The sequence below is a fragment of the Hippocampus comes genome, unplaced genomic scaffold (assembly GCF_001891065.2).
Source record: "Hippocampus comes isolate QL1 unplaced genomic scaffold, H_comes_QL1_v1.1 scaffold335, whole genome shotgun sequence".
Taxonomy (NCBI): Eukaryota; Metazoa; Chordata; class Actinopteri; order Syngnathiformes; family Syngnathidae; genus Hippocampus; species Hippocampus comes.
The window spans coordinates 834,013-857,737 of record NW_017805823.1 but is presented as its reverse complement, the minus strand read 5'-3'; the positions used below and the strand labels follow the sequence as shown (position 1 = coordinate 857,737).

At 42.2% G+C, this 23,725-nt stretch overlaps 1 protein-coding gene across 11 annotated transcripts in view; it reads right to left on the bottom strand.

Annotated features, from left to right (window-relative positions):
* The window catches only part of phactr4b (phosphatase and actin regulator 4b), a 30,865-nt gene that overhangs the window by 3,525 nt on the left and 3,615 nt on the right, over window positions 1-23,725 (bottom strand). For 6 of the 11 annotated variants that reach the window (XM_019886223.1, XM_019886219.1, XM_019886220.1 and 3 more), the window contains 11 exons: window positions 17,393-17,505; window positions 17,223-17,267; window positions 10,653-10,823; window positions 10,322-10,402; window positions 7,671-8,174; window positions 6,147-6,491; window positions 4,130-4,261; window positions 2,637-3,162; window positions 2,137-2,420; window positions 573-771; window positions 345-400 (listed from right to left, as the gene is read on the bottom strand). In XM_019886223.1, the coding sequence (XP_019741782.1) occupies window positions 345-400; window positions 573-771; window positions 2,137-2,420; window positions 2,637-3,162; window positions 4,130-4,261; window positions 6,147-6,491; window positions 7,671-8,174; window positions 10,322-10,402; window positions 10,653-10,823; window positions 17,223-17,235 (2,311 nt within the window). In that variant the 5' untranslated portion in view covers window positions 17,236-17,267; window positions 17,393-17,505. Of the gene's footprint in view, window positions 1-344; window positions 401-572; window positions 772-2,136; window positions 2,421-2,636; window positions 3,163-4,129; window positions 4,262-6,146; window positions 6,492-7,670; window positions 8,175-10,321; window positions 10,403-10,652; window positions 10,824-13,295; window positions 13,939-15,141; window positions 15,380-17,222; window positions 17,268-17,392; window positions 17,506-23,725 lie in introns of those variants that run through there. The other 5 variants (XM_019886224.1, XM_019886215.1, XM_019886216.1 and 2 more) reach the window with 5 other exon arrangements.

Sequence of the window (23,725 nt, the reverse complement as noted above, 5' to 3'; positions counted from 1 at the left end):
TTGCATTCAGTTATTGAGGGTTTTTTCTCTCTCTACCTTTTCTCCCAATGATACAATACATGTAATTGTTAAGTAATGCTTTAGGAGTATGCAAATGTTTTAATATACAGTACATACATGAAGTAAACAAAAACCTTTGTTACCGGACTTCAAATGTCAGCCAGAGCAATGAATGAAAAAGTTGAGATTTCGGTTGTACATAGAAACTAACTGAAATGGGAGTGACGGAATTTCATTAAAATTCAAAAATATTTGATCTGAAGTCGATAGCGTTGAGTTGTAGCATGGTACTCCTAAATGAGTCATACAAAAGGTCGAACAGGAAAATAGAAGTTGACACTAACGTTGGAGGATGTTTCTTTGCTCAAGCTCCTCAGCAGTGGGTCTCTGGCTTAGACGTCTGATGGGAAGAAAAGCGGGCAGGTCTATTATTAAACAATTTCACTGCTTTGTAATTCAAGCCGTAAATACAACAGAAGATTTTAGAACCTGTCCACGTATTTCATTTCAAATTGCAAACACACTTGCCGTTTAGAATGATATAAAAGCAGTGTTATGATGTTGCTTTTTACCTGGTAAGCGCAGTTCCAATCTGCGTGCGAATGGCCTCCCATTGCTCTCTACTCTGCCAGGTGAGGCCAGCCTGTCCTGGTAGCTGGTCATCTCTGGTGCTTCTCTCCTGTGCAAATCTGTCCCTGTCAGGTGCAGAGGGACGGCTGCTCAGTTTTAGAGCCAGAGTGTCTTTCCTCTTCACTTTGCTGGCCAGGGCACCTGGAGAACAAACAGACGAGACAAGTATGGCAATTGTTTTTTTTTTAAGACGGTTAACTTTTTTGGAAAAACCTATTCTGCTGATCCTACGAGCTGAAAAATGTAGTCTGTACATGTTTCACTCCAGCCGTGATGGTAGCAGTAATGCACATCATGATCCGGGTACGTATACCATTTTACAGTGATTCTAATAACTGTACATTAGCCATCCATGAGAGATCACAAGGTGGGATATGATCCAGTGTCACTTAATTACTCCGAAAAATATTTTTCATCCACTACAAATCTCCGTTTTCATCTATGAAAGAACCCATAGTGACAGGCAGGCTAATTCAACCCTTTTCCACTAGAGGGCAGAAGGTGGGTCCACACAGAATCCTTCAGTGATGATGAAAGTGTATTTAAATACTGAAACTCTGAGGTCTAATAAGTGGCAAACCATTTGCGCACATACCAGTAAAATAAGTCTCTTGAAATTTTTGTCCTTTGTTTTATACATTTTCCCCCCTTTTACTGGTTTCACTTGACTTTGGTATGTCTCACACACTTTTCTACCAACTACGAAGTATATAGGTAGTTAAATTACCCCCCACCCCCCTTCCCCCAAACACAGATGTTTCTGTTGAACAGCCATTTTGATTTTGTAACATTTGCCAAAAATCAGAAAACAACTCATCAAGTTTATCGGCAAGCTCTGCAGGAGCCTAACAACGATACTGATCATCTGAATGAGGTGTGTTGGTGACGGGAACATCTAAAACATGCAGGATAGCCGGCCTCAAAGACCAAAGTTTGACACCTTTGTTCTAACCTATTACTGTTCACCCTGTGAACACGAGCACATTATTTAATGTTTTCTTATTAAAAAAAAAAAAGTGTAGGACCTCAATCAATATATATTTCTAACATCATAACATTTACTTGCAATGAATATGAAATTCAATGGAAAACCTCAACATTTTGTTCCTGAAATAGAGAAGTCTAAAAGCCACCATATGGTGATATTGACTCGGGTATTAAGCTGTGTATCCACCAGTTGCCATTCATATAATAAAATAATAGTTTTAAAGAATAAATAAATGTGGCCATATTTCACACAAATTAAAACTGTGAATAAATTGAGACAAAAATCATCAATTACGTCATTATATTTACCCTTTGTGACGTTGTTTTTGGTGGTGTGCCACAAGCTTTTTTAATCTATAAAATGAGTATTGGCTCAGAGTTTGGGAAGCACTGTTCTACGGGTTTCCTAAAGAAAATACAAAATCTTGGACTGTGCTATTCAGATGACCTAGATTTATAGTTATGCCGGGAAGAAACATACATGGATACTTGTTTAAGTCATGATATGACGATGCTTACTCAGTGGCTCTTCCTCCTCATCTGATTCTTCCTCTTTAAAAGGCACAGGACCATCTGAGTCACTATCTTCTCTGTGAATGTCATTCTCTTCATCCTCTTCATCATTCTCCTCCTCTTCCTCACTGTTTTCTTCACCGGGGATGACACAAACTCCAGTATCGACAACCAAGCCGCAGCGACTCCGTGGCTCTAGCTTAGGCTGGGGTATCTCCCCGTCGTACTCCTCCTCTTCCTCGTCATCGTCCTCCTCTTCTTCCTCCTCTTCAGAGTAGTCGTCTTCAGATCTAGCAGAAAATAAAAGTGTCAAAGAACATAGTTTATAATGAATTTTCCACACACATTTAACCGGAATTGAATTCCTATTAATCACATTTAAAATGCTGTGTTGTTTGAACAACTTTTCATCTAAACAGAATTTATAAGCCATGTAAATTTAGAGATGAAGAAAGATCCTCTCTAGATCCTTTTCTGGGCTTCTGTTACTGCATAGTAGAACTCACAGCTTTAGGGGCTGGATGCTGACAGGAAGGGGGCGACTTCGATCAGTTTGGTAGTCTGGAGGCGTTTCAAAGAGCAATGTGTGAGCACGTTGTGACCCATCTGGGTTGGGGTGAACAGGGCCGGGACTGGACAGAGCTCGCTGGATCATGATGTGCAGTGGGACAGGGGCTGGGCGTTGGGGTGACTCACTGACAGGACTTGGGGGATCAAACAAGATTGGTATAGGTTGGGGCAGTGGGTGCGGATAAGAGTGCTGAAGATGAGGGTGGTGGGGGTGTATTTGTTGTCGGGGTGGAGAAGGAGGTATGTGCGACGGAAGCGGAGGGGATGGAGGAGCGGGAGGCAGCTGAAAGCTCACAGAGCTGTCGTCCTCAAGAGAAAGTGGCGAGGGCGTGAGGGGATGGCTTGAAGCGGAGGAGTCATCGGTGTTGCGTTTGGTGACAGGGGTGGTTCTCTTTGGAGGCATTGGAGGGGAGGGCTTCGCTGGGACAACACTGGCACCCCCGGCAGCTTGGGTGAGGTCACCTGAGGACAGAAGCAGTTACATTGAATCCTGAAGCAAAATGTAAAAGCTCTTCGGCCATGAAGTGATTGTCCCAGCCTTTGTTTTATGCTTCTGCTAATGTGGAATGAAAGCACATGCTTCTTCAGCTGTAAACATTGGATACATCCCGTTTGACATAATACAATTTAACAACTGGAATTACATGTCTGACTGAGCATGAATGCTTCCAGAGAATGACATAACTGTGTCAACATGGATGCACACATTGATCTAACACGCTAGTGTTCAACATGTGCCCCATGTCACAGAGACGTAGAAGACAAAAAAAACAGCCCGCATGCTCAACACAGCCAAACTTGGTGTCTTGTCAGTGACAAAAACTTTGTGGACAGGCAGCTCACAAGCACTCAAGTGACATGCACAATTTTACCATATTATTTATTACTAATAAAATGTATACAAAGGCCTTGAAGTCAGGTTTATGTTAAGTCAGAGCCGTGGTGAGTGCTGAGAAACCATAAGCATGCGAGTGCCAGATAAGGTCTTGAGTCAACCATTATGCTACAGTCTTTATTGTCCATTCATTCATATCCATCCCATTCGAGCAGCAGAGTTGAGCGGATTACATCCTTAAAATTCCATTGATGCATTCATCGCAAGCCAGGCCGCAGGCCTGCTAATGGCTCACTCTGATTCACATGCCAAACTAGAGTACCAAACTAAATACGTTCAACAACAAGAGCATTTGCCTTTTATATACATGAAGCAAACAGCGCACACATTGTCTGCTCAGTATGGGCATGCAACTTGTGTATCTCACATTGAAGGGGACGCAAACAAGGTCCATCAGGAAAAAAAGACATTAGGAATAAAATATGCGGACAGCTAGAAAAGACGCCATATGATGAAGAATGCGGACTCTGAAGGGGAGGGGGGAGTTCAGACATTGAACACCCTGCTTACAGATACCAGAGTGCATCCTTTTACCTGAGCGCAGGCCTCCAGCCCGCCGGCACAGGTACACAGGCAGGGAAAGATAGACATCGTACTCGCACTCTCGCTTCCAGCAGGACCAGTAGAGCGGAAGCTGTGCGTGCTCTCCACCCTGTAGGGCGGAGACTAAGAAGGAGGAGATGGAGGCCTTCAGCTCTAGTGTTTTAAAGACTGGATACATGGCTACTCGGTTTATGTATAGAGTGCCAAGGGATGTTAAGACACTGTCAACTTAATATAAATTGGCAGAAAATTCTCAGTAATACTGACAGCTCCTGCAATACATGTTCGAAACATCTGTTTTACTTATAAGATTCTCACAGAATAGTCAGAAAGAGAGTAAGATTGTTTTTTCTTTCCAAGCCACCAAATGAGTACTGTACATGCCGTGATGTTCAAAAAAATGTCTCACAGCAGCCGCACAAGCCAGAAACTTTGCCCCCCCCCCCCACACACACACACACAACAACGAAACTCGTAAAGTTGAATCATCCTAAAGATTAACAACGATCAAAGTAGACAGCCTCACCTCATTTGGAATTAGCAAACAATCTCATAAGAAAAAACGGCCACTGAAATGCAGCCTTGTGAACTATGGCTCACACAAGAATCCGTTTTGTTCAGAGAGTCAAATGCTGAAAACAGTTGTGGCTACAATAGCCTTGGTGCATTAAGTCATTTGCTGATTAAAAAAAAAAACAAAACAAAAATGCACAAATGTTTAGATTCATTCAGGCAATGATTCCCAACCAGTATGCATCTGCAGAGATTATCAGTATAAAAAGGGATGATCCAATTTCACTTAATCAGCCCCAAAAATATTTAGTTACCGTACGATAAGTATTGTACCGGTAATTAGAACTGGGGAAGAAGGGGAGGAAAAATAAGCCAACAAACTTGGCATGGTTGACCACAAAATTGGCTGACACATAAATTTTCGCCTAGATTCTTAAAATGATCTCTACAATGTACAGGGAGCCAGTGAAGGGAGGACACAATTGCAGTTTTGTGCTCCCTTCTACGAAGACCAGTTAGGAAGAGAGCAACTGCATTTTGGACCAATAGAAGATGCTTGAGAGAAGACTGCTCAGAGAGGTATGGTTGGGTGATACCATTTAAAGAGTTGAAAACAAATAAAATAATCTTGAAAATAACTCTAAAATGAGCCAGTGAAGTGACACCAGAGTAGGCGTTATGTGCTTCCTCTTACGAGTGGCAGTCAAGAGGCGAGCGGCAGCATTTTGGACCAACTGGAGATACATCATGGAGGATTGCTGACTCCAAAATAAAAACAAGATGCAACAGAGGCATGGATTTCTGTTTTTAAGTGCTGTTGAGAAAGGAGAGGCTTTACCCTTATCTGGCTGCCTAAGATGAAAAAAGCTGGATTTATCAACAGCGCCAGTTTGCTGGTCCAATTTAAAATCACTGTCCCATTTAAAAGTTCGAGACTGTTGGCTTTAGATAAGGAGGTGCCAGGGGGTCTATGTCAGCAAAGTGTGAGGGGCCATTGGGACCAAAAACGATAACTTCTGTTGGCTTTTCAATAAAAATCAAGAAATTCAGTGCCACCCAGGCCTAGATTTCCTCCAGAGAGGACAAATGTGGCCTTAATGAGAAAGCGTTCATTTTGCTCAGCAGGACATAGATCTGACTGCCATCCGCCTAGCAGCGGAAGGAAATAGCATGTTTTCTAAGGATGGAGCCCAGCGGCAGCAAATATAATGAAAACAGCAGAGGTTCCAAACTTGAACCATGTGGAACACCATACGACAGTGGGGCAGAGTGAGGCTTGGTGCAACTTAAGGCTAACACCAAAATGTTGTGTCTGCCAATTGAGGTATCGTAAATAAAATAAATAAGTAAAATACATGAAATTGTTGCAGTTAAAAAGATGTATTATATAGAAAAATATCAAACCGTGACACTAACGTACCAAATCGAACCATGTATCGATGCACCACCCGATCAAGTCGTCATCATTGTGAAAGCACAACTGAGGAAACCTTACCCAGCATGCCAGGGTTGCCCCTGTTCACCGGCTTGGGCGGAGGCAGAGGTGGCTGCTTGGTGCCCTGAGAGGCGGACGACGAGACTGCAGATGAAGACAGCTGTGTGGTCGTACCAACAGCTGAGGTGTTCCTTGTAGGCTTGGGTGCAGTACTCAGGGATGCAGAGAGTGATGGGTACTGGGCCGAGCTGTGGTTCGATGGGGGGCGAAGTGGCCCCTCGCTGCCTGGTTCAGGCGTAGAGCTTATCAACCATTTTGGAGGCATGACGGACTGTTTAGGTGGCAGAGGTTCACGAAGGGTGTCCTTCAGTGCTTCAGGGTCAGGGACAAAATGGCTGTCTGATTCTATGAAAACATGACACCATCTTAGATATATTACATAAGTATTCATTTTTCAACATTACCCTTCAAATCGAAATGTATAGTGATTTGCCACATTTAGGATGTTCTTATTTCAGATGCACATTGTCTGGAGTGTGCATTTGTGTGTTGATTAAAAAAAACAAAACAAAAAAACAATAGCCTGTGCATATATATCATAGTTAGGATTTAATCTATATTTTTAGATTGAACGAAGGAAAACAAACACCCTATTCGTGAATCTCATTTTGAGATGATTTTAAAATCTTAACGTGAGAAAAACTGTTGAGTGACACAGCAGTGAGCCATTTGCTGCCGTTTTAGGATTCCAACCATGAACAGTGATAGCACTTGTAGAATCACATTACCGCGGGATCAGCAGCGAGAATAAACAGCGTAGGTTTACTGCAATTGCCACACACTAACACAACCCTCAGCCAGGCCCAAACATATCTGAGTCAACCCACATTCTTTTGCAAATCCCATACGTCAAAGCTAAAAGCTGTGACAAAAATTTCTGATAACTGTATTTATTTATAGCCCAGCCGATGCAGTTGTGTTTTTAAGCATCTTAAGTGAAGATTAGAAGTGAGTGTCAATTGGCGCTGGTTGTCCAGTCGTGAGTCTTTCAGTATTTGGGAAGTGTTATACCATTTTACTAGAAATTTTCATCGTATTATTCCAAATTCACACGGGGATCTTCTCAACTGTAATTCAGGCATTCAAATGCAAAACAACAGAATAAAAATCTAAAGTGGCCCCTTTGTCAGATGAGGCACAACCTGTCTCTAAAAGAGCATTTAACATCACTGTTTCACTAAGTGTAATGTTGCTTAAAATCAATTCACTGTGTCTTTTCACCACCTATCCCAGTCTAAAATTTCTCTACAGCGTTGCGTTAAAGGGCAATGAAGAGTATCGTGATTGTGCCACATTAATTAGGAGAGGAGATGAGAGGACGAGCTATTCCCCAATGTTCCTGAATAAGAAGATGGAGCAGGACTCCAGGGAGCTGCCAAGAACCTCTCTCTTATTTGAGAGGACAGCACCAGCCAAGTACGCTAAAACATGCATGATGTCATCGTTTAAAACTTCTACATTCCTTTCCAGGAACAATGTCTAAATGGGGGAGGGAGGTGGCATGGGGGTGCAAAAATGACTCACCTCTACGGGCCCTTCCCTCTTCTGCAGATGCATGTCGGGGGAGTGTAGGCTTCCAATCTACATCAGCCGGTCGACTCCTCCTGCCATCCTCTGAGGGTGCTTTCTGCAGCCCAGGCCTTCTCTGTCCATCTTCAGGGTAAAACTGGCCTCCACTTCTGCCTTCATCCATCTGATTGTGAATCTGTCCATGCCACGATGTGTTAGGCTTCCGCTCTGCCTCCCCATGTACACGGGGCCCAATCACCCCGCTTCCTCTTTGCACTTCTTCCGGGGGACCGGAAACCCTGGAGTTTGAAACTCTTCGGCGTTCAGCATCTGGGGGTGATCGGCCCCTATGGTCGTCTGAATGGGCCAGCCAAGTAGGGGTTATTCTAAATTCTGAATCAGAGGGCACTCGGCCCTGGTTACTCCTTCCAGCACTAACCCCCACTCCTACATTCACGGGCAGAGTGTGGCCGTTCTTCACATAGGGCTGCTTCAGGCTTTGTGCTGCTCCATCCGCATCTAAAGAAGGAGAAAATGTCAGTCTTCCCTTCATTTGACTTTCAGACAACGCATAAAGTCATTTCAATCAGTAATGTGTCGATGGTGTGGACCTGATAGATGCTTACAGTGTGTATGTGGTTTATCAAGAATAACTGCATCCAAAAGTGTTTTTTGTTACACTGGTTGTATAAGCTTATAATAGCCCAAGAACCTAGTCCAAACAAATGTCCAGATGACATGACAGCTAATGCGCGCAGCCATATTTGCCTGCAAGAGGCAGAGCCATGCCGTGACGACGTTGACAACCGTCTTGGCCCAGCCGTTTCCCCAATTCAACCTCGCACTTTCTTGGTCAGATTCTGAGAAATTAGAGGCATTCTAGCAATTTTCCAGCATCAATACTGACGGAGGGTTCATCAATCTGTGATTGACGACCCCCGTTTTGTTCTGTGTTAGGCGTCGAGCAGGTGCTGTAACCCATAATAAATAAACGGCAGACGGAAGCCTCTCTATGATGAGAGTCAGGTTACATCCTCTCTGTTTAAATAAACACACAGAAATATTGGAATCTGGACGCCACACTCATGGCCTTTTAACCAGCCTGGGGGGATCCCGGGATGTCGTACCCAATATCACACCATGCATTAAAATGAACTTTTAGGGATTATTTTGACAAATACAAGACTAGAAACAAAAAGTGGGAACACCAGCTATTCATCAAACTTCACAATATTGCTCCTTTTCTCCATCAATACTTGGAAATGGGCTACCCGAAGTTCAATTTAAGTCATTAACATGGAGGACACTATTTAGTTGCAACCAGCATCGGCCATTAACCCAAACAACAATTAATGCTGGGAAGTTATGGACCAGGGGTCACCAATGTGTTGCCCATGGGCACCCGGTAGCCCCCAAGGACCACATGAGTAGCCTGCGAGTCAGTTCGAATTATTGAGACATCATGATCGTCTAGTAATGTTGTACAAGTATAATGTAAACACTGGCAGAGACTTATAGTAATAAAGTGTTGCATGATATTTATCCGTTTCCTAATTATTGTGAGAAATCATTAAAGTAATCGTGTCTTCATATACCATAAATGAACACCATTCTTAACAATCACATCAAGGTATTTAAGCAAATTTGTTATTTCAGAAGTGTGTGTCAAACTGGTAGTCCTTCACATTAACCTGTACCCAAGAAACAGCTCTCAGTTTGGGAAAAGTTGGAGACCACTGCTGTAGACCGACTAAATTTGGTCAATTGTATAAAACACCATGCATAGCCTGCATGATCTATATGGATGTAATGAGAAGTGATTTGAAAATGCCATTGACATTTCAGTCATTTAACAAAGACGTTTCCAGCATACTATGCACAGGCATTCGCTTATTTTAGAATACTATCATTTAAAAGGGAATACAACCCAAAAACTATGCAATCCTCATAGTCTAAACAAGCCATTCTGATTAATATTGTGTTTGGGGAACATGAGTTAAGCAGTACAATCCACCCGTTTTTGTTCATCTTGGGGCAGGCGACAGTTTTGCCACTTGCTGTTGACTGAAAAAGACATCAGTTTCTCAGGGCTCAGGTCACAACCAATCATGGCTCAGCTTCAGAAACCAGGTGTCTCGAACTGACAGGCGTCAAGGGTTAAATATCCTGGTATTTAGTTCTATGTATATTCCATAGTGAAAGGAATCAATGGTTCCAATCATTTCGTCATAAAAGCCTAGTCAGCAAAGTACATTAGACATGAGTATGTGTGAGCGTGGGTTGAAGTGATGAAGGAGCGGATGTAGGTTTAAGAAAGGGGCTACTGCAGAGCAGCGGGGCCTGCATTATGATTGCATGTGCCCCTTTCGAAGCCACTTTGCTGCAGCGCACCATTTGTTCCACGTTCTCAGCTCTCGAGAGCCATATTAAAACAGATATTACACTACTTTTAAAAACAAGGCAACAAGCAAGGTCAAAGGGCATCTGATATTTTCTAAGTGCGTCTCAGACTCCTGCTGAATGACAGTACAGTGTTCCTGCAATTTATGTACTCATGACTTCACTTTGCCGACTGTGTGGGTGTGACAGCCTCAGCAGTGCTGCACTAGATTACAGTGGATACGGACACTGCTGTGCAAAGATCAGATGAATCAGAGAACCTGTACCGTTGTCTGGAGCTTCTTTCAGCACCCCCTGATCTATAAGTTCTTGCCGGGTACGCCTCGTCGACATCCTTCTCTCCAGCTCTGCCATATCGACAAAGATATATGGCAGCACATTACAAACATTGTTATGGTGCTCATTTATTAGTTGCATGTTCAAAAAAATGCAAGTTTGGAATAACATCAAATCGTATCACACAAGCACTTATTGTCGTCATTCAATCTGGGCTGCAATCACGGTACGTTGCACCATGCATTGTGGGGTTTAAAAAGCTAAGTGAGTGGGAGAGGTGGGGGTGTTGACATCACTCCAAACACAATTAAAACCACAAACCTTCTGACGCTTCCTTGAATTTCTCGCTGCTTTTCTTCTTTCGCCACTTCCATGGCTTGAAGATCTTGCCAAGGTTGGGGAACTTGCCCTTGCGTTTTGGGGGAGGGGTGCTGTCTCCCGTGCTGCTCGTCTCTCCCACCATCGTGCCGTGGTGCTGCTCACTTTCATCATCTGAAATGAAAGCGATAATGTGATACAAGTGAGCAGTCAGAGCACAAAACTGTGGTACAATGCGATCCTGTGGTACAATGTGATCAAATTTTACTTCTGAGTCGTCTTCAGCATGTATGAGATCCCGTTAGACTAGAATATTTGACAAGGGCCAGGCCTCAACAAATCTCTGCATCAACTCGGCAAACAATTGATTCCTTCTGATCGGTGACCAAAGGATTAACCACATGTTTTGCTTTTGAGGAGAGATTTTTGCAACACTAATTCCAAAGAACCAGCTTCAACAAAGGGCGTTGTATGTCAGAAGAGGTTAAACTACAAAAGTTAGCACAACCACATTGTCATGTGTTGTTGCGTTTTGGGGGGGAAATCATTGAAAGGGTTGTTGATGCAAAACCATCTGTTTTATGCATTTCATTCTGGACTTAAATACCATACATCCTAATAATGAAGCCTTCAAAATCACTGTCTTGGTATTGCTAGATCTCAGTGCTACATTTAAAAACATGATTGTTTACTGCCATATTCTCATGAATCTCTCCTTTATTTCATTTTAAACCCCATTTGCAAGCGGTCTTTTCATTCCGCTTGAATGGTGCCTGGTTTTCATCAACTTAATCTAATTATTTTTGCAATGTCTTTATATTTGGTTTCTCTTTATGTAATGATTTTAATGTTTTGTGGAAAGCACTTTGAATTGTCTTGTACATGAAATGCGCAATATGAATAAACTTACCTTGCATTCTAAAAGTTCAAGTCAAATGTTTTCTTGTTTTTGCACGTTATTTTTATTATTTTATCTTTTCTTCTTTGTAAACTTGTTTTTAATCTATATTATAGTACTTAGTTTATATTTAGTGTTATGTAACAGTTAAGAATGTTAACAAAAAAGATTAGTTAAAGAATTACAGTTATCAAACTTTTTTGGGGGGTGGGGAGTGGACTGGTAGCATAACTATTTCCATTCGTTCTTTGGGGAAATTCTTTTCAAAAAATAACCACTAACTGTCAACAGTTTACCATCATCCTGGGGTATATTGTGCACAACCCCAGAGGTTGTGCTGTATTTTCTTTCTCATCATGATCAGAATGCAGGCTACAGGCAAAGATTACGCTTGTGTAGCGACCGCTTTAACAAATCCACAAATATGACCATCAGGAGAGATTTGTTTTTATTACATTTTCGCAAAATTAAAGGCCACTGCAATTTTGTAGAACAAATGTTTTATATTGAAGAATAATAGGAAAAGAAAAGGACATTTTCTTCAAAAGTTTGACCGTTTAAGTAAACAAGATATGGTAGAAATAAAGAAAGAACCAGAACTGTGAGAGAAAGTGAACCGAGTGAACTAAAGTTTGGAAAAAAGCTACTGAGATTTGAAGACACGCAACTATATTTGCGCTGTGCACAGTCAATAATTGGTGTTCAATTGAGACTTGTCCTGGGTTGAAGGCAATTAAACCGTTTCATACCTAGCAAGGGTAATACAGAAATGTTCGCAAGGCTTGAATAAACAAAATGGGCAACTCTGAGGACAATAAAGCTCCCCAAAAATTGGCAATAATCTGGCAATTTCAACTAAGGTTATCTACGGCCTCCAAAGAAGACAAACAGTATTCTTACTAAAGACAGTTATTATCTTTAGCTCAGTGGTCTCGAGGACTGAGTGTGCTTTGGCAGGGTGATGCCGAGAGCTCATGGACACTCCTCATATCCAGTTAACGAGAGGGCTCTGTGAGTCTGACGTTCAGCGAGAGTTCACAAACATTCCTTGGTGTGGCGGAGACAAGTACCTTATCAGTCTTCCAGCCCTTGCGGCCCCAATAGAGAAATAAAGTACACGCGTGGATTATGTCAGCACAAATGACTGAGTCATGTTTGCGTGCTGCATGATTCAAGAAGGAGCAGTTGAAAATGAAACTTGGTTAACAATCATGATTACATACTCTGAATAGGTGATTGACAAGCATCCTGAAAACGACAGGATACTGCGAGGTTAAATGTTGGCGCTCTCAATGGAGCAGCTGCTGAATTCAGCAGGCATAGTGTGTGCCTCTGCTCTGCATTTCAAAACATCCAGTCGCATGCGCACATACAGGACGACTTGCCAGCACTAATACCTTTAGGTCCGATTCCAACAATGTAAATCTTGAAATGCTGATGTGGATTACAGTACTCAGTATCCAAACGGAAATTCTCCACAGCATACTAGCAGCTCAGTTCTGCTAAATGGCCTCGCTTTACTTTTTCAATTCTAAACAGTATCACTAGATATTATGAAAACCACACAGCGCTGAAGGTATGAGTTGGAACGAGACACGCATCAATGCCAACAGAGGAGGATGGGGGTTTCCTACTTTTGCTTCTCAGCATACGACGGCCACAGTCACTTGCAGATATGACAAATATCTTATAATATTGCGGCATTCAGAGCTCAGACATTGTTATTTTGAAATGCTAAGAGATACTACCTGGAAAGTGACTGTTAAGTGTCCAGCTTCCATGGTGGCGGGTTTTAAAACAGCATGCCATGGGAAAGAATAAACCCCCAAATTCAAATAAGTGGATGTATCCAAACAGTTGAATCACTACAGAGGAAAACGCCAGGGAGGCTCGACGAAGGAAAGCGTTGAGTCGATTCAGATGCGGTCGAGGTTCAAGCGATGTGTCCGCACTGAGGAACTTCGGCTTATAATGGCATTGTAAAGGGCAGCTGCTATAATATCCCAATAAATCGCTGCACTTGCTGTCCAAATGTTTGCCGCACAGCCGACTGAGTCACAGTGCCTCAGCTGAAGCCAGTCAAGCAGGATAAAAGCAGGCTGTGCCAGGCTAGCGCACACCACGGCACTGCAGAGGTGACAATTACTCAGCTCGCGGAGTAGGCATCCATTCGAGAAAGATGACTGACTAAATTCTTTGAAGACAAGCACTTAAGCCTGATGAAATTATCCCACTAAACCACACACAAAAAAAAAGTACAAAACATCCAAATATGATTTCCCATTCACGAGTGTGGCAGAACAGCTCAGTTATTCTTCACAGATGGGTTTCAAAATGTTCGTTTTTGTGGCCGAGCCTGAGCAAGCGTGAAACTGGAAATGGGCGTAAAAGGGAAAAAGGCATAAAAAGTAGAAGAGTGAAGGGGGCAGCCTGGAAACACAGGGAGGAAACGACACTCCACCCTGATTCTGTGACAGAACAAAGACAACCTCTTCCCCTCGAAAACCATAATTCAGGCCACTGTACAGCTCAGTCACACAGCTCTGCAAGGACCAATCCAGTGACACTCAGTCACTCAGTGAAGATCATTACCACTGCATGTTAACACATTAACAATGTCCTGCCCGTGTATAACAAGTCTGTGCAAAACTCTGCAGGAGTTCTGGCTGCCGTACTGTGTAATCAGAAGCTGCAAAGATAAGGTGCCAGAGTCAGGAAACACGGGGGCGTGTGACTCTAGGAGGCCACACCTACTGGTCCCATAAACATGCGTCAGGGAAGTTCGATTTCCCCCTGACCTCATGGTTCCATGAGTCATGACAGCCTTGGTCAGGTGAGCATGTTATCACATTAGAATGCTGTTTGGAACAAAAAAGGAAAAAGAAAAAAAAACGGCCTACGCTTTTAGCCAATCTGCTTGCCAATCCTTCCGGATCATTACATAATAAGCAACCTGCATTAATCACCAAACCTTTGGCAGAGAAGATTATGCCACTTAAATTAACGCAGCTCTTCCGTTTCAAAGTTTAAAAAACAATGCGATCTCAAAGCAGACAAATGTAACTGCAGTGGATTGTAATCAAAATTAAAATATTGAAGTCAACCAAAAATGTATGAATGAATGGACCATACCAATATTGATAGTGCTTTCATTTGTGGAACAACTGCAATGCTGTATTTTAACTGTGAAAAATGAAAAGATGAAAAGATGTTTTTCCCCATTACTTCATTTCACTGTAAACATGTAAATGTCATGTTGAACATTTTAACAGATGAAAATAAGTGCGCAACACATGCTCACAACTACATGAAAACACAGCTGACATTCCTCCACGTGATCCCAGTGATTTAACATTCCTGGTGGTGGTAAAGTGAAGGGGAAACCGACAAGGAAAGATGGCGAGAGAGAATGAGGGAGAGAGAGACTGTGAATTACTTGGTGAAAAACGAATACATGTAACTAACCGTGATTTCTCTCTCTTCGCAGCAACGACACGAAAAAAAACCCCAAAACACTTAAAAGGTAAGTCATGCATTTGTGTCCTGAAATGGAGAATATAGACTGAGAGGCTAGAAATGAGTGCAGACACTCACCACCATTGTTATGTTGTAGTGGTTCCTGAGCCGGGGTCTCCACACGGAGACTCTGTCCCATGGTCTATCCCCCTGCGGGGTTTCTACCTGTCTTCAGTTCAAATGCATGCAACCTGGATAAACATGGGGCCGCACCTGCCTTCCTCGTCCTTAAATGAATGTCCTCAAGTCTCCCCAAGCTCAAGTTCTTTCTTCCTCTCAGAGTTCCTGTTGTCTACCCTTCCTCAATTCCTTTCAGTACTCCCCTCGCCCCCTCCCTCTTTCAATCTCCTTAAGTCCTCCCCTCCCTGCAAGAACTGGACTCCCTCCCCACATCTGACCCTCCCTCATTGGCTCATAGCGCAGGTCAGTAGTCAGTGAAAGATGCCAACCATTCTTGGGAAAGCTGAGTTATGTTTTAAACAAGGCGAGTGAGTATGTACGGCAATGGGCGCGACAAACATGAAACCACAAAAAATACTCACGTGGAACGAAATAAGATGCTGCTGAAACTAAAGTACTCATTTACCAACCTGTGAATTTGTAATCTAATTGGGATAGATACTGCAACTGAACACTGTCAGCGGACATGGGTTCATAAACAATCACACCTGTTACAAAGTGTCGGAGAAATTGGATGAAATAAGATAAAAGATACATTTGTTGGTCACTTAGAATGCTGTTTACCTTGTATGTAGCATTCTGTTTTTTTAGAACTAGGAAATACTGTTTACCAATGTGCTCAGCCCTCTCATTGCAGCCAAGCACAGTTTATCATACGTCTCCGACTGTCTCATGACTATTCTTAACAGAATTAGCTTAACTTACTTGAAATGTTTACCAAAGGAACTGCACAAAGACAAGACAGTCACACGGCAGGGTGCAGTGGACCCCAAGAATGTGCTTTGATTCCCTCTGAGGTTTGAGTGCCTTCAGAAAACCTTGTCCAAGTTTGCCTAATAGGAGTCCTAAGCACCGAGCTGCATCACGGATGGCTTTTTCTTACTATTTGGCTGCATCTCGGCTGTTTCTAAAAGATGGTGAGCTAGTGTGTGCATTCAACAGTGTTCCTTTTCTCTTTGGGTGCCCCACATACAGCCTCCACACCGGGCCAGCTTCCAGAAAGAGCTGAGCCAATCCGCATGAGCCCAGAACCTGTTGGCCTGACCTGGATAACAGACTGGGCCAGACCTCAGCAAAAACAGGCAGCATACTGGAGCAGGTTCTATGTTGTTAAGCACATACAGTATGTATACAGACACATGCACACACACATGCAAAGGCAAATACTCTTTGAAGCAATGAGTCATTTGTTTCAAATGTACTTGCACTAGAAGGATTGTATCGATTTTATAAGTGACAGCGGGAAGTTATTAATCACTGTCACTGAGGAAGGCTTGTTTAGTTATCCAATTTGAAAGCAATTACTAATGTGAAACAACATCATTTAAATATTGTACACAAAACATAAATCACTGCTGTTCGAAAGCAACGTTGAAGATGTAAGGGAATAAAAGCCTCTTTTTGCATGGTATGGTACAAGAGATGCTTGAGTGATATAGGTGATCCCTTTGCTAAAGTACCAACCCATTTAGAAATAAGCAAAAATTCATACTTAATTTGAAATTGCATCACTGAAAATTTTTCTAGACAAGACATTCCATTGTCACAGTTTCTCTTCTACTCATTATATGATAAATTATGAAATATAATGAGCATATAAGTATGCCCTGTTTTTGAAAGTTTAATGGGTTAACATAAGTTGAGTTTCGAGACTCCACCTTTTCATCCGGCTGTGACAACAAACTAACATACTAATGAACTTCAAATGACACAGCCCTCCAGCTATTGCAGCATAAACACTTGACACGAGGCTAATGTAGAGCAAAAAACAAATGGACCCACAGACTGAGGCCCTGGAGATGTGTGGCTGCATCCCTGAGTGGCTCATAAAATGTCCACAAGCTAGACAGACCTCATAAACACTGTGGCTATACAGGAAAGTGTGTCTCCAAAGCTTTTTCTGCAGCATTAACACAGCACTTAAAAAAAAAAAAAAAAAAAAAAAAAAAAAAAACCTCAATGGACATCTTGGTACTCACCACGATTTTCCATCACAGATATTGAGGCGTACCAATCAAATGTTCCTGAAAAACAACATACACAAAGCTTCAGTTAAACAAGTCAAGATGGAGGCAGGATTTATGTTGCTCCACAACAAATAACAATGAAAGACTGATTGTAGAAATGTCATAAAAAAAGGTAAACATACACAGCAGAAAGTCATGAGTGGGGGTGGCAGATTTCCTCGGCAGCAATATTGAATTCTGTCCCCCTTAGGTTGCCAGCAGAGAGACAAGTGATGCTCCACCCATTTCATCCACCCTTGACAAAGAGAAGCAGAAGGCAAGAAAAGGATGCCACACAAAATTAAGTGGGATCTGCTTCAGAGAGTATCAACATATTACAAACAATTCTGCAATCTGCAGGTTAATATTGCAATCGTAAAAAAGGTGGAAACAGAAGCAGGGTTGTTATTTCTTCATATTTACTGTCTATGACGCACATACGGAAGAGAGGGCAATCTTAATTATCAGGAAACAGAAGTAAATAATAAAATGAATCATTTATCTACAAAACGAGCTGGAAATTGCATTAGAACAAAAGAGTCAGGGGAGGGAAAAACACATCTTGATGATTTATTTATAGCGCTGAAGCCAAGAGAACACAACGTCAAGCTTTTCAAATGTTTCTGCGGATAAGGTCCTATCATTTTTGGTGTCTGTACAGAAAATCCATTTAAGAGGAGTAAAGTTAACATCATTACGCATATTCACAAGTGTATAAATGCATATTTTCCGAGGGATGCACTGACAATTCAGTGTATGAATATTGTCCAAAAGTGCATTTTCGGCTTCAGTCCGAAAGTCATTCGGCTGAAACAGGATGTTGGAATGATGCTGGTTTGCGTTGACGGCCTGCTGAAGTAAACAAAAGGTGGTGCCATGACACGGGGAAAAGAGCCCAGAGCGAAAATTCCTCTGCCACGGCAGCAGGCCATTGGCCCAAGAGGAGACGTCTGCTTGGACAGCGGCCACCGAAGACTGTCCCTCCAGCAGCCGTGAAAGCCTGCGCATTGCTTGGAAGGAATCAATGAGTGCTTGCACTACGTTCACACTGGGAGGGCACGATACAACCACTTCCTGCTTCCATGTCTAAGAATCATGGGAAACATAGTCCGACTAGCCTATTATTGCAGGCAGACCAACGCAAACTGAGCATACCGATGTTTCATTGTTGGACCAACGCCAAGTAATAGCTGCCGTGACCAGGGTTGACGAGCACTGTTCAAACTTTTTTTTTTTTTTAGCCTGTCAGAGGATTTCCTCGTCTTCTGCCCTCAAAACAATCCCCGCGTAGTTGCACGGCAAACAAAAAGCAAGCCTAGACGTTTGGCGTCTGGTCTGAATCTCGCACAACAGCGCCAAATCTAACAAATAAATATATGACAGAATTACACTATTTAACATACATGCTTCACAAAGCTGTGCGGTGAAAATGTTTGAAAATAGAGCCGTTCATTAATATTCAATTCACTTCCAAACACTATTTGTCCCCATGGGCCAATTCAAAAGGAAAAAGCAGCATTAAAAAAAAATTATAACACCAACAAATACAATAACATTCAGTCAGTGCTGCAGTTAAAATATTGCCGCTACTGTCCAGTAATGTGCTCTTTGCTGGATGCTAAAGTGCAATGCGTCACAGTCGGGACAGGGAGGGGTCATTGTTCCAGAGCTTGATTGCTCTCAGGACAAAAGTGTCCCTCCTCCACTGTGTTCTACAATGTGGACGTCGCAGCCTGCGACCTGTTGGGAGCCACTTGTACCCTGAATGTAGTGTGTGAGAGGGGTCATGCAAGACCCTATGAGTGGAGCGGAAGGTTTGACGCTTGCAAATTGCAGACAGGACTCTAACAGGGTGTCCAATAATATTGACACCAAGCAGGTGAGTTATATTGCACCTACTGTGTACGTAATGGACCATAAAATACAGGACACATGATTTCTCCGTGATAAAAGAAGGAAACTTCTTTCAATAGGGGACCAGAATAATTTCTGTACAGTGAATGTGGTGGTTTTAGATGCCAGTATCTAGCAAATTAAAACCCACATATTAACAATTTTTAGCGTGACCTAAAGAACTGGATCGTATTGGCCGATCCACGAGGCTACAATAAAAAATTGGTGTCAGGCAGAAATTAAAAAGTGACAGCCCGGAACAAAAACAAATGTGCCTTCTAATGCGAACAGAATGCATCCATGAATTGACTGACACGCATGCGCACAAAATACAAACTGACATGCACAAGTGTTTACAGGAGTAAATATGGTCCTGCGTGTAGGAGCTCATCTCATTTCTCTAATTGTAAATTCTTATATCCTCATTCCTCTCTGTTCTGTCAACAACCTAGCACTAGAATTCCAATCAAGGAAATGTGCGGGTTACTAGCGGGGCGAGGCAGGAAGCGGGACAAATGTTTGCAGAAATGATAGAACCATCTCTCGCTGACGTCATTTCGTGACCTCATCTGATGAGGTCACGAGGTCACGTCATAGACTCGTGTCACAAGTGAACTGGCTCTGTGACATAGGACTACACACCCACATATGCTTTATATTACATGATATTAAATTCTAGTGAAATATTCTCAACACTTACTCTTCATAACTCTGAAGATGCAAACACAATAGTGAGTGGTCCATTCCAAACACGTTCTCACTGAAGCCCCTTTGCCTTACCCAAAATCAATGTACAGTAAAGTGAGAAAAGAGCGGTTCATAAATACGTGTGTCTGAGACAAGAATACCTTCGGCGTGTCTTTCAATCTTAATGCTTCAGAATTGGCTGGCTTTATGGCGCATCTCACAAACGAGGGAAACTGACGTTCTTTGGTTCATTTTTAGACGTGAGACATAGTCTTTTGGGGATTCTGCTCAACATACACGGCTACAAGCTCTAAATTGTCTGTTTTAGTTGTAGACTGTAAACACCCGCTTTGGCAGTTCTTACAGATAAATAAAAATCGACTGGCAAGGTCAAAGTTGAACCCCCCCCCCCAAACTCTGTTACTATAACTCAATGCAAAATACTTCAAGGAGCATTAAATTAATCTTGATGTATAAAAAGATGAGAGGTAGACAGGGCGTTCATAAAACACACACACCAATATTTTCCGCCACTTTGGACGCAAATGTTTTGCTTGCATGACATGTCAACGCCAGTGTAGAGGATGTAGGTTGTGTAAATATGTTACATGTGCAAACAACACTGCCTCACTTGTCGTTTCTGTCACACACGCAGCCGGTTTAGACCGTCCATGAAAATGGGATGTTGGTGGCCTACTTCCCTTGTCAATATAATTTTCTAATATGATACTATGAAAATCCTCTTCTTTCATTTAAATTCACACGAGCACAAGAGTACCTGATATTTTGAGTTGGCAGGTTCTCCCAGTACCTGCATTGGCCTTTTCCGCAAACAAAAACAAAACACAAATGTTTCTTTCAATAACGACTAATTGTCAATGGGTGTGAATGAGAGTGTGAATGGTTGTTTATCTACAAGTGCATGTGACTGACTGGCATCAGGGTCTAGAAAACCTTTCACCGAGAGTCAGTTGAACGCTACCGTGAACGGGCTAAGCCGTATAGAAATTGATGGACATTCTCATATTCAAGCACATGAGCGCTCTGCAGAACAGTAATTATACTGGCAATCTTATCATGTGGCAACACAATGTACATGTCAACTTGTAAGTGACTTGGCAGGACATTCTGGCATGTTACACACAACCTCTGAGCGACGATATAACTGGTTTTGTTGACATTGATATTCAAATGTGATCTTGTTGACATAGATATTCAAATGTGATCATCCCGACTCAGGATGAGTAACATAACTTCACTGTCAGTCCGTGAAGACGATTTCCATTTTCCTCAAATCGCTATTGCTGTTGTGCAATAAATGTACCCTATATTTGGCTGTTGCTTGACAACTTGGCCGCAGATTGTGTCTGTCAAAGTCTTGACGGCGCCTTTCTCAATACAATAAACCACATCAAAGACTTCCCACCTACACATTGTACTTGTAGATGACATCAGATGGCAATTTCTCTTCTCTTCAGCTCCTGCTCCACAAACACAGTCATCGGGCAGATAAAAGCCAATCGGGCATGCAAAAGCATACAGACATACCAATCCATAAAGTGGTGACTACTATAACCAGCCATCCGTGGAGAACACACACCCTCACAACTACACTTAACTTGCGCTAATTCAATTACGACGAGAGAGGAAAGGGCAGCAGCTGGGTAGGCTATGTATGCCATCCTTAAATAGCAGTTTGCTTCGCACTCCCAGGCACAGGATTTGGGCACAAAGGCCAGCAACTCAGTGAAGGAAACTCATTCAGTGCACATACATCCACTGAATTACATTTAACCTCTGAACAAATAACATGATTCCAGAAATGTTTTGGGCCAGAGAAAGTAGAATAGATGGGACGATGTTGGCCATATTGTCCCCCATCGTCTCAAGTCAGCTGCCTTGCCCCCATAAAAAAAAAAAAAAAAAGAATGGATGAAGATGTTGTTTCCTATCAGGGTCAGGTGAGCGCCATCCCCCGGTCCGTCCCAGAAAAGAAATGTGCACCGTAGGGACCAGCGGCCCACTTACATCAGCAAAAAATAAAAAAATAAAATACTCCTCTATGCTTTGTTCAATTTTTCTTCATTAGTGCTTCTCCACCTGCATATAAAGTCTGGCCCATCATCACATCATACCACTGCGTGTCCTAACAATTTAGAGCTATTGATTACAATACACTATATAAGGTGACCTACTGGCACTTGTCAGCATTTCTACATTTTATGGGCCTAAAATTGAAACAAGTATTTGAACACAGAACTAGAGAGAATTTAGCAAGAGAGAGCGAATCTTACAAACAGCTGCGGCAGAATTGACACATAGGAAACCATAATAGAAGAGCTTACATGTATCGATATGTTGCTGAGTATTATCACAACGGTCAAGTCAGTCAATGCGGTACAGTAATTAGACACTATTGCAATCTGATTGGTGTGTAAGCGTTATGTTACAGCCCTGGTAACGTTTCTGCAGGTGGAAAGTTCATGAGGCAACTTGGTCCCCATCATTCGCATATTGGTACGGTTTGTTCAAGGAAAGGCCATTTTCTGTTCTTTAGAACTCGTACCTGAAGCACTACACATTTCCCATTGACACTCCAAAACCTTCTATTGTAGACCTTAGTCGTGAAAAAGCGGAAGCTGTTATTGTATCCTCATACAGTGAGAACCTCAATTTTCGTATTCTCTAGTTTCAATGTTTTTGTTTTTTTTTTGGCCAAAATTTTTCCCCAAATTTCAGCTGTCCGCGCAATTTTTGTAGAGTTTATAATAACCCGTACCAAACTCATCCACCTGCCTGCGTGACAGGGCCACTCAGTTCCTGGAATTGAGAGCCCACACAAAGCACCCGATTACCCAAAAAGGACCATGGATGCAATAAACCTTTATAGCTACAAATCTCGAAATAGCGTGGGCTAACTATCGATTTATAAAAGCTGACATATATCAAGAAGAATGCTTTTATATTGCCTAAAGGCTTAAATCATAAACAACAAATATTTTGGTGCCCCTAAGACATTCTTAAGTCCTGGAATGAATAATAAAGAAAAAATAAATAATAAAGCTCAGGAGTGTGTGTGTGTGTGTGTGTGTGTGTGTGTGTGTGTGTGTGTGTGTGTGTGTGTGTGTGTGTCATTGTTCTAAAGTGTTTAGAAATGTTCAAAATGTATTTTTTTGTTCTCGAAAGCATTCAAATTAGTATTTTTTATCGTGTTTGGTTTATAATGTTAATATAAATAAAAACAATTTGGAATTGTTTAGCTGTCAGCTATTATTTTACTGCTTTTTTACTGACGTTTCCTTTGCCTTTTAAAGTTATTTAAAATAAATGACCTGTTTTGTCAGCTGCTGCCTGTTGCAAAGTTGTTGTTACAGTAAAATATTTTAACAATATATCTTCAGTTACTGTCAATATTTATATAATCTGAAACTACGGTATACCAACTACACATCAGCAAATAGGGTCATACTGTACCGTCCCAAAAAAGTGTGTGACCAAATCCGTGTTAGTGCGACCCATTGAAAAGTGGGTCGCATCAGTGTTACCAGCGCAAACGTTACTGCAGAGTCCTGCATCGGAATCATTTTGAAAGTTAGTGTTACGACAATAACGACACAGTGCTGTCTATGATGAATTAAGTTCTCATTAGCACATAGTTGTTATTGTCGGCGCATTATTATTTGGACCAAATAATCTGGTGATGGCGGCCCGGTAGTCCAGTGGTTAGCACGTCGACTTCACAGTGCAGAGGTGCCGGGTTCGAATCCAGCTCCGGCCTCCCTGTGTGGAGTTTGCATGTTCTCCCCGGGCCTGCGTGGGTTTTCTCCGGGTACTCCGGTTTCCTCCCACATTCCAAAAACATGCATGGTAGGCTGATTGAACACTCTAAATTGTCC